This window comes from Vicia villosa, linkage group LG1, assembly GCF_029867415.1.
Source record: "Vicia villosa cultivar HV-30 ecotype Madison, WI linkage group LG1, Vvil1.0, whole genome shotgun sequence".
Taxonomy (NCBI): Eukaryota; Viridiplantae; Streptophyta; class Magnoliopsida; order Fabales; family Fabaceae; genus Vicia; species Vicia villosa.
The window spans coordinates 191,094,011-191,105,840 of NC_081180.1; the positions used below are offsets into that span (position 1 = coordinate 191,094,011).

At 37.4% G+C, this 11,830-nt stretch overlaps 1 protein-coding gene across 1 annotated transcript; it reads right to left on the bottom strand.

The window, feature by feature from the left end:
• Positions 1 to 8,290: 8,290 nt before the first annotated feature.
• Positions 8,291 to 9,559, bottom strand: LOC131661702 (uncharacterized). The gene has a single exon (XM_058931311.1). It carries the CDS (start codon positions 9,557 to 9,559, stop codon positions 8,291 to 8,293), a length of 1,269 nt encoding a protein of 422 aa, XP_058787294.1.
• Between the last annotated feature and the right edge of the window lie 2,271 nt (positions 9,560 to 11,830).

Here is an 11,830-nt window from a genome sequence, read left to right on the forward strand (position 1 = left end):
GTACAAAATTAGTTTATAATCTATAAACAATATTTTATATAAAGAACAATTTTTTTTATGATTTTTTGATTGGTTAGAATAATTAAAAAGCAAATATATAAATATATACTAATTAATTATGCAAAATATTGAAATTTTGAAGAAAAATAAAATATTTTTATTTCAGAAAATAATATATTATTTTAGAAGTCTAAAAATATTTTTTGTGTATTTTTTTGGATTTTTAAAAAAAAAACTATTTTTAATTAATTTTGTAAAGAAATTAAAATAAAAATAGAAGATAAAAGGATACTGATCAGGTGTGGTAGGCTGGAGAATGCATGGTATGGACTGCTTGTATGATGCGTTGGATTGGCTTTGAGATTGATCATGTGGCTCAGATTGAAGAGAACATGGTACACTTGTGTTGACCAGTCACGTGGGATCATAAAGACCTTTAGTAAGTCAGATTGGCCCCACTTTTGCCTGCGTGGACGAAGACAAGTTGACTGGCGAACCACGCTGGGACGCGTGGTCGTCTTCAACCTCCGTCTCTTTCATTTTTACACACAAATAGCGGGGGTTTTAAACCTCCTCTATTTTCACGATAAAATGCCATTTTTTGGTAGCTTCACAAACCTGCAAAAGTAAGCGTTAGGAATAATAGCAAGTGACCCAGATCCCCTAATTAGGATGCTCTGAGTCCAAATATGATGTTAGTTTCGTTATTTGAGCGTGGTAGCCATGGATTCGATGAAGTTGAAGCTTAAGCATACATGAGCACTCGTTAATGGCATAGAGCTATTCTCACGTGGAAGCTTACATGTTAAGGCCCAGATCTAGCTTATAGGACCTCATAAACTCAGTGGAATGATTAGATTACATTGAGGTTGATTAAATATAGGAAAACGAAAATTAATTATGTATGAACATGAAGAACACTATGCATGTGTTACGACTCTCATGGGACCATATTAAGGGTTCATTCTTACTTTATATGATCTTAGAAGATGATTGGAATGATTGTTTTGTATTGATATTGATTGGAATATGAAATTCGAAAATTACAAAGTGTATGGAAATTTTGAGAAATTTGATGAGTTTTCTTGCTATGCCTTGGCTATAATTTCGTGTGTGTGGCTTCTCCCTTGTTTGGGAAGTATTCTTGCCTTTATATAAGCCATGGAGTGCTTAGAAAATAAGCTAAGAAGTATTCATGAGCTTTGTTGAATTTTTGACTTTTAAGCTTAAGATTTAAGCCAACATTGCTTGATCTCCACACCTCTTGCTCTAGGCTTGACTTGCTGCCTTCCTTGCTGAATAATTAAGTCCCATGTGGAGACTTTAGCTTAGAAAATAAGCTATGCTTTGTCCTTCCTTTTTTCCTTTTTAATTTAATCTTAAATGATAAAATTAAATAAAAAAAAATGGAGAAAAATGTTATGGGCTTGGTCTTGGTCGTGGGAGGCCCATAATATTATGGAAATGATGTTTGAACCATGAAAACTTGGCCCCTTTTGGAAAAAATGCATTTTTGAGCAATGTTGGTTTTATGCATTTTCCAAAATTTAGCCAACTTCAACAAGGTGTAAATCCCTCAATTTTTGTCATATGAAGGAGATCTTGCACCTTTTGGAAACCTTAAAGAGTCCTCTAACCAATGCCTTTGGTCTCATGTCAAAATGATTTTTGATGCTCCTTGTGTGTCCTTTTGAAAAAAGTGTCTTTTTGTTGACTTTGAAAATGACCTGTAATGTCTTTGATCATATTTTTCAAATGGTGAATCCAATGACCATGGGATCAATGGCATTTGAAAGATAATTGAATTTCCTTCAAAATGAGCTTTGGTTTGAATTTTTTGGATGAAGGATGAGAGAGTTATGACCAGTCAAAGTTGAGTTGACTTTTTAGGTAAAAACCCTAATTTTGAATCTTAGGGTTTTGTTGATTTTTGATCTTTCCTTGATGAATTATGATCATCCAATGATCAAATGATGAATCCTTTGACAATATATGGATATTGACAAAAAATTTCATTTTTGACTGTCTGTTGACTTTTTGGTCAAACGGGTCGTCTGTTGACTGTTTGAGCTGCTGACGGTGCGTCTGAGTGAATTGAAGTTTGAAAATTTGTATGATGGTACTTTGAGATGTATGGATGTGTATGAAATCCATTTGAGCTCTCAAAAACTTGTTTCTCCTGTAAAAACAAGAAAACCCTAGTCAGGGACTGTTTATGTAGGAGACAGTTAAGCGTACCTGATTTTTGTGCAGTGTTGAGTCTCTGCTAATCGCGTGATATTCAGAAGACTTCTAGAACAAAAATCTTGGAATTTTGAATTGTGAAAGATTGATTTGATTGATGGTACAAAACACTGAGAATTGTACTGCCAGCAGTTTGGCTGTCAACTGACTGTTCAGATATTGACGTAGCAGTTAGAGTAAAAAATCAACAGTCAAAGTTAATTTTCTTTCTTTTGTTGTTTTTGTTTTTGTTTTATGTGAAAAATGAAAGTTTATTTACATGACTTGTTAAAAAAAACATAGACATAATAAATAACTAATATTTACGGTATGCGGGCAAAATTACCGATAATAACCTTGAAAATCATTTAATGCACAGAAAAATGAATATTTGACTGGCAGAAAACACACAAAATATTATCTTAGTAATTAAGCAATATTATGACAAATAGTACAACATTTAATACTGACAGTACAAATATTACATACTATATTGAACAGTACGACGAATAAACGGTACATTTAAGAAATAAGAATCACGGCAGACTTCAGGAATGACGGTTAATGACCCATGCTATGAACAATAACATGTAGATGATTGGGAGTGCAACCATTGCAGGTCCACACTCTTCAGGACTATGCAGGCAGAAGAAAGTCATGATCACCGTAGCAATGGTGATGACTGTAAGAGACAGTGTCTCTATCCACTTTGCCATTCTTGTCAGGGAAGAAGAGAAAATAGATATGAGGTAGGAATTTGAAAGATGAGTTAGAATTTGATGTGAGATTTTATGGAAAAAATGAGGGGTATTTATAGAATGGAAAGGAGATAGAGACGTTGGGGGATGAAGTGATTCCGTACAAAAGGAAATTTGAGTGGAAGTAAGATTTGAAAGAAAGTGGAGATAGTGTTGGGAAAAAGAGAGATTTGATTTTTGAAAAAGAGATTTGAAAAGATTTTTGAAAATAATGGAATATAGTACAAAAATTAGTGGGAAACAAAAGATAATAATAATCTACTTGTTACCAGTACAGTCTGAGTTTCCTGATTCTGCGCCTGCAAAAAGATTTAACTCTGTACCAATTGTGTCAGTACTATTTATCTGTAAATAAATAAATAGCATGTGTGAAGTAATAAACAGTATTTGGCGTTTGCGTAAGAATAAATTCAACTGCAAGCCAAATTACTGTATAAGAAAAATTCTAAAAACTAAGTATTTCATATGTCAGGATATTTGTTGAAATAAAAATCCATGATTATATGAGACTCTTAATTTTCAGATTGGAGTTTTCTTGAAAAAAGATGCGGGCAAATTTTGGGGTATAACAACCGATCACAACTACGACCACCTATTATCCATGTGATGTCAAGACTCTCCATCCAATGTGTTTTGACGAAGACAAACTACAAGTCAAATAATCATGTCAAAAAGTATGGAAAAGCTTTAAGAACATTGTATCAATTCAAGTGTCCAAGTCTTATCATGAGCAAAAGCTAGCACCAAATTATTCAAGATTAAAGTTGAAGACTAAGCATGGATCTTGATTAATAGAGGTACAAGCATGCAATTATATTGATAATTTTGATGCTCAAATTATTCTCCAAACAGTCACTTGCATGCATTGGTCATTTATGTTCAAAATCATTTTCAAATATAATTTTTTAATCATATTTGAACCATGTTAAATCACTTTCAAATATAATTTTTTTAATCATATTTGAACCATGTTAAATCACTTTCAAATATAATTTTTTTAATCATATTTGAACCATGTTAAATCACTTTCAAATATAATCGATTGACTTGGATAAATCAATAGATGTTGCATTAGGTTGGTTCAAATAATTAGACATTTTTTCAATTTTTTTCAATTTTTTTCAATCACGCAGTTTTTGGTAAATTGTGGCATTTTGGCCTGCTGTTACAACACAAAAATCGCCACAATTTTTTTTTTTGGCATCAAAGAAATTTCATTAAGCCTCAACAGCAGCAGAGAAAGAAACAGCAGCACTATCATACGGTAGGCATCCAATCCAGGTTTTGGAACCTACAGACTTTGCCAAAAAAGCTAAGTGGTGAGCATCCACATTATACATTCTACTCATAAAAACAACAGTAGCTATTCTAAAGCTACCTAACAAAGCCCTACAGTCAGAGGCAATGAGTTCATAGTTTGCTAAAACAGAAACAGCGTTGATGCAGTCCACAGCGCATTTCGAGTCGGACTGGATAACAACATCCTCATAACTCAGGCTTTTTGCAAGGTTCAGACTCCACCTAATGGCCAGCAATTCTGCCATGCTCGGGTCAACATTCCCTACTTCCTTCGTGCAAGCCGACAGCAGCACTCGTTGCTCATGGTCTTTCACCACACAACCAAACGTTATACCATTTTCATCCAACGTCCCGACATCCACTTGGATAACGACAACTCCTTTATGTCCAGATTCGGTAGCAGGAAGAGATTCCACCCTAAGCCTCTCCTTGCTTGAAATAAGGTTAATCCCTTGCTCCAAGGCATACCTCCATGTATTTTCCGCCACGATGGAAGGCTCCGTAGCTTTCTGGTTATACAACAGAGTGTTCCTTGCTTGCCAAGGTTCCAAAGTAAAGTACAAAGAATTTGAGTTGAATAAGAGTCCTTGGAAAGCAGAATGCTTCCAATCCAGTCTAACAAATCCACATCCACCGGAATGCGATAACCGATCGGAGGGGAGAAACAGGAAGCCTTTGCAAAATCGCACTTCATAAAGAGATGATCAGCATTTTCAGGAGCAGCATGACAGAAATCACATACCTGATCAAGAAGGATGCCTTTTGAATGGAGATTCGCCTTTATTGGGAGGATATTCTTAACCAAGCGCCAAATGAAGTTTCGAATCTTGGGAATTACCGGGAGCTTCCAAATGGACTTCCAGAGCTGCTTGTTTGGAGGGGTGGAAGAACCCGGTTTCTGGGCAGCTTTTGTGTGTTGAAGGAGGTGGTACGCGGATCTAACGGAATAAACACTTTTTTTTTCATAATGCCACAACAGTTTGTCCTCTGGTAGCCTTCTGGATAGCGGAATACTCTGAATTTGAAGGGCTTCCGATTGATTGAAGATAGAAGCAATTTGAGCAGATTTCCAAACACCAAGATCACCATCAATGATCTCACTAACTCGGGTCTGTGGATTCAAATTTCCAATAGGGCTCCACACCTTAAAACCGGGATTCTCATGCAGCCAATTATCCTTCCATATTTTCACCTTTTCGCCATTTCCAATTCTCCACCTAGAGCTATTCTCCACCACCTCTCTAGCACTTAGGATACTTCGCCACGCATAACTTGGATTGTAACCCGTTGCAGCCTCGGAAATGGAGCAGCGAGGGAAATATCGACTTTTAAGAACCTTACCAAGCAGAGAGGATTCATCATTGAGAAGTCTCCAGTATTGTTTCCCAAACAAGCTTGTGTTAAATTCATTTATACCCCTGAACCCCAAGCAACCTTCCCTTTTTGCTCGCGACAATTTCTCCCAGCTTATCCAGTGTATTTTCTTTTTGCCGTCTTTAGCTCCCCACCAGAATCTTGCTATCATAGCTTCGATTTCTTTACAGCAACTTTCAGGGATTTTATAACAACTCATGACATAGCTTGGAATGGCCTGCGCAACCGCTTTAATGAGCACTTCTTTCCCTGATCTTGAAAGGAATTTCTCCTTCTAGCCCTTGATCTTCTTCCACACTCGTTCTTTCACCAAGGCAAACACTTCCTTCTTTGATCTACCAATAACCACCGGAAGTCCCAGATATTTAGCATGACCCGCCACTGTCCTCACCCCCGTCTCCCTCCTAATCACGTCCTTAACAGATTCGTCTATGTTGCAGCTGAAAGATGCTTCAGATTTTTCCCAATTAACAGTCTGCCCCGAAGCTGCCTGATACCTGTCTAAAATCGCGGTGAGATTCCTAGCTTCTGTTTCGTTTGCCTCGCAAAAAGAAGGCAGCCATCAGCGAAAAAGAGGTGGGTGATAACCGGAGCTTGTCTAGCCACTTGGACTCCATGAATCTTCCCATTGAGGGATTCCTTCTTGATTAAACCTGAAAAAACATCAGCACACAGTATGAACAGATAGGGTGAGAGAGGATCCCCTTGGCGGAGACCCCTCTCCGGCTTAAAACACGTAGTGGTCTGGCCATTAAGGAGAATCTGGTAGGAGACCGTTGAAATGCAACGTTAAATGAGGTCAACAAAGGGCTTCGGAAATCCCATGGAAGATAACGTAGCCACCACAAAATCCCACTCCAGTCGATCATACGCCTTTGACATATCCAACTTCAGCGCCATCATTCCTTTCTTCCCTTTCTTTTTCTTCTTTAGCCAGTGGAAACACTCTAAAGCTATAAGGGCATTATCAGTGATGAGCCTTCCGGTAACAAACGCACTCTGCTCCTCATCAATTACTTCGGGGAGAAAACGTTTTAGGCGGTTTGCAATAGTCTTTGTCACTGTTTTCATTATCACATTACAGAGGCTAATTGGCCTAAACTCCTTTGGGGAAGAGGGTTTTTTGCACTTGGGTGGGGATAAGAGCAATAAAAGTTGAGTTTAGGCTTCCAGGATCTTTTTTATTATTCAAGACATCCAGCACCATTCTTATAACATCAGAGCCCACCACATGCCAAAACTTCTGAAAGAACAATGCCGGTAGCCCATCCGGACCCAGAGCTTTAAGAGGGTGCATTTGGAAAAGTGCCTCTTTAACTTCTTCTGCTGTGAACCTTTCCTCACACAACATTATCAAATTTGGACTTAGTTTGTTTTTGACAACCTCAGAAGTTTCCGCAACAAACTAGGGGTGCGAAGTAGAGAAAACCTTCGAGAAATGATTAACCAGCAGTCTTGCGCATCTGTTGAAGCCTTTTCACCAGTTCCCTTGTTCATCCTTCAGCTTTTTAATGGCGTTTGTCCTTCTTCTTTGTTCAGCCTTGCCATGGAAAAATTTAGTGTTGCGGTCCTCGTGATTTAGCCAGACAGCCCGACTTTTTTGACGCCATATAATTTCCTCCATCATTAATAAGTTATTCTGTTGGGCCTCGATAGCTTTGTGAGCCTCAATTGCTTTGGAAATGCAGCCCCATCTATCTTCCTCTTTAAGCATCTCCTCAATTCTGTTTATCTCCTTCATAATTGTGCCCAACCTATACTTTTTGAAGTGTTCATCTAGCCCCTGCATAGCTTGAACTCTCTCAATACCCCGTGTACTCGCACCATTCCAGCATTGTTTAACCAATTCCTCACATCTTGTATCTTTAAGCCAGACTTCCTCGAACCTGAATATATGTTTCCTTTTCATGACAGGTTCCTCTATTTCTGCCTCTAGAGCAATACTAATAGCTGCATGATCAGAACCGTGACGATGAAGGTGTCTTACTTTGATTGGTTCAAATTTTTGTATGAAGTTTGTTGAAGCTACTGCACGATCCAGTCTACATTGTATGTTTTCATCCTCACATCTCCCGTTAGGCCATGTAAAGGGGTAGCCTTCAAAACCAAGGTCCAGTAAGCCACACATATCAAGCGTTTGTCGACCTCAAGAGAGTTGTGTATGCGTTCTACTAAGGCCTCCAATATTCTCATGGTCATAAATTATATCATTAAAATCACCGAAACAAATAACCTTTCACCTCCTTTGTTGACCTCCACTTCTAACAGTATCCATGTTTTCTTCTTATTGCTCTCTTCCGGGAAACCGTAGAGACCATTAAAAAACCATTATGTCCTCCCATTATCTTCAATGACCTTCCCACTAATATTGTTGGAGGAGAAAGAAAGAATCTCAATCGCCGTATTTGTATTCCAGAACAGAGCCAAACCACCAGCTCGTCTTCTTCCTTCTCCCTTGCAATTAACCACCTGACAGAATTCAAAGCTAGATTTCCTCATAACATTAGCAAATTCTTCCTCTTTTAGGTGAGTTTCCATTAGAAAAACCACATCCGGGTTCTCCAAACGAAGGAGCCTTAGCAAGGCTCGAACTGCATGGGGACTCCCTAACCCCCTGTAGTTCCAACTTAGGATTTTCATTGAGGTAGGCGGTGTTGGGTTTCCAACACCACCTCTGGTACAGGTTCTTGAATATCCTCTGTTGCAGCTTGGCCTTTCAATTTTTTCTCACCACTTCCACCCTTTTCTATGGTTCCATCAACAATCATGACATCAATTAAATTCCTCTTACCACACTCCATCTCCAGCTTTTTCTTTTGGCTTGTCACCTTCCTCGCAGCTGGCCTTCTAGTCAATTTTTTCTTTTTGGGATTTCCTTCCTTTGAAGGAGCACCTCCCCCTCTCCCCACATTTGTGATATCAACCGCCCCTAGGGATTCTGCCATAGCTTCAATCTCCGGACATCTCTTATATTCCAGAGCTGGATTTAGTAAGGTTAACTCTTTTGATTTGTCTGCCACTTCCTTCTCTTTGATTTGTTCGACCTCCTCCCCTTCTCCTTCCTTCTCTTTTCCTCCTGCCTCGCATCTACTTTGTCCTGAAGAAAGGTTAAACAAAATTTTGCTGCAGGAGCTGGAGTTTGAGTCCTTCTTCCTCGTTTCGTCATGAGTCTTTGGCAGTGGGGACGCTCTCGACCAGGCCTCAAAGGAAAGATCTTGCTCCTCTAAGTCTTCAAATCCTTTTTCGCTTAAATCGCCTACAGCCTCACAATTTTTGATTTGATGTCCTAATCTACCGCACACAAAGCAGAAGGTAGGCATCCGTTCGTATTTAAAATGGACTCTTAAGTTTTTCTCCTTGAAGCGAACCATTGTACCGCTCTTTAGGGGTTTCTTCAGATCAATCTTCACTTTTATGCGCAGAAACCTCCCATTCTTATGAGCCTCCTTTTGATCCAACTCTTCAAAAACACCTAGGATCCCACCTAATTTCTTAGCCATCGCCTCCGACCTGAGCATAAGTGGTAGTTCATACACTCTAACCCAGAAGGTTCCAAAATGCATATTCAAATCAGATGGTTGCTCCTCCCCTGAGACTCGATCCAGCACTAGAAGGTTCCTGTTGAAACTCCATGGGCCATTTCGGAGAACTCCTTCCAGATCTTGCTTAGTCGTAAATCGAAAAAGGAACAGGTTCTTACTAAGTTCTTGCACTTCCACGGGATTTTTGAGTTTCCACGCACTGAGCATCGTACTTGTGAAGGCGCGTGTGTTAAAACTGTTGTCCGTCCAGAGTCTCCCCGTAAGTGTGCGTTTGAACACTTCTTCTTCGCAGATCTCTTCAACATCTGCCGTAATCCCCTCTTCTTCTTCCTTTGACAGCTGAAATTTTTTCCAAGTTTCCATCCTAAGTTGGTTGAAGCTCACAACTACGACACCGGGACTATGAACAGGGAACCGAAACTCCTACACGAGGAGGGAGAGCCCAGAAGGGGGTGAGGAAACCAGTAGTAGCTGGTGATGAAGCCTTTGCAAACCCTAGAAATTGGGTCGGAAAGGAGAGGGATGCACGTTAAGTTTCTAGAGAGAGGGCAGACTTTCTCTCTCTAAAAACACGTGAGACCAATTTTATTTTAAAATCGCCACAATTTACAACGTTCTAAAACATTATTTTTAAATTTGAAATTTGAAAAATCCTGCGAACTTGTTAAGTCAAGTTCCCATTTTAACTGACTTAAGAAGTACTGTAAATAATTCAAAATTATGTTTTTTTTTCATGAACCATTGTTATTCTAAACTATTGCAAACCTTCATGAAAATGTCTCAAACTTTACCATGTTCCGTATAAATACATGAAATTTTAAATTAAAAATCTCCTCTTTCATTGCAATTCAACATCATATTTTTTTCACTCAAATTTTCTAACAAGTGTTTTTGTTCTTAATATTTCATAAATAATTTTCTGCATGTATGTTCATAACATTCCAGAAAATTCATATCATTCTCATAAACACTTGAGCACTATATTGTTATTATAAATTGCTTGTTTGGAAGAGAAGATCAATCCTATTGATTGATATATATTCATCAACTTTATTTACTCAAATAATTTTCAGATTTGGTTGTAATTCCTTGTTGTCCAGGATTGTTGAAAACAAGAGAGTAGAAAGGAAAGGATTGCTTTCTTGTTCTACCTGTTTGGTTTGTTCCTTGCGATTCAGGATTGTTGGAAGCAAGAGAGTTGAATTGGAGAGGATTGTTCTCATTTCAAATTGGTTGAATCACAAGAGGATTATTCTTGTTGATTGTGTTAGAGTCTTGTATAGAAAGACTCGGCGTGTCTTGTCTAAAGATCTAACAATAATAGAATCTCTTACATGTGGTAAGGGGACTAGAGTACTCTTGGATTGTGAGGAGAACCAGGATTTATCACCATGTTCTTTACTTTTTCGCATTTACCGCTTTCACAAATTATAACCATAAAAGAAAGTATCACATTTCAAAACTCTTCACCCAACCAAAAAAATAAGAACAATTTGTTTTTAAAAACAGATAAATTTTTAAAGTCCTAATTCACCCCCTCTTAGGCGCACTCTTGAACTTACAATCCATTTTCTCTATCTATAATCTAAAATTTGATTATCTTTGACTACCACTCTAACCACCACTTTAACAACCTAGGATCATCACTCTTTCCACTTTTGACCAACAATCTAAACACCACTAACCACGATTGATCAACATTATGACTAGGGTCTACCACCACTTCGACAATCCGCGATCACCGCCAATCTCGACACCATATCTCCACCACTCTACTATCGACTACCACTATATAAATTAATTTTAATTTTTAAAATATATAAAATTTAATATTAATTAATTTTATCTTTTAAAATTCTAAAATAAAAAATAAAATATGACACTGAACGTAACCTAAAATTTAAAATTAAAATTAGTCGTTATGTAATCAAGATATACATTTTTTTCAAATAAGAAGTTATGATGAATTTTCTACTAAAGAAGTGGAACATTATCGTTGTCCTTATTTATGTTTGATTCTCATAAATAAATCACAAGAACTTAAAAAAATTGAGTTAAGTTTTAAATTTACTAACAAATTCTATTTTTTTTTTTAAATTTATTCTTTAGAAAAGAGAATTGATTATTCTCTCCTTTTTAAAATGAGTGCCATTTAACAAATAAAACTTGTTTTAAAATGGATGTCATATATAGAAGTCATTGCTAGTTTTACAATTATCTCGTTTAATTATTATTGTATATACTACTGCCGACACAATTTTTAAATGACAAAATAATATATTAATAAAAACGTGAATAATGGAAAAGTACATGAAGGGTAGAAATTGATATCAGAGAGTGCTAAGCATACCACCTCAACAAAAGATACAACAAGCACAAAAGGCAAAATGAAAAACCAACAATAAAACTACATAACAACTAAAAACACTTAAGAAACACATAGATAAAACACATGAGCATCTAAAAACCTCACTCATAGGATTCATGTTAGATCTCAAACTACTAGGACCATCATCAACATATTACACTACAATTAAAGAGAACGAAAAAACCACAAACCACCATCAACCTCGAAATCAAGACAAACTCTCAACCCGCTATTGGTTTAGGTGAAGGATGGAGTTTTGAAGCAAA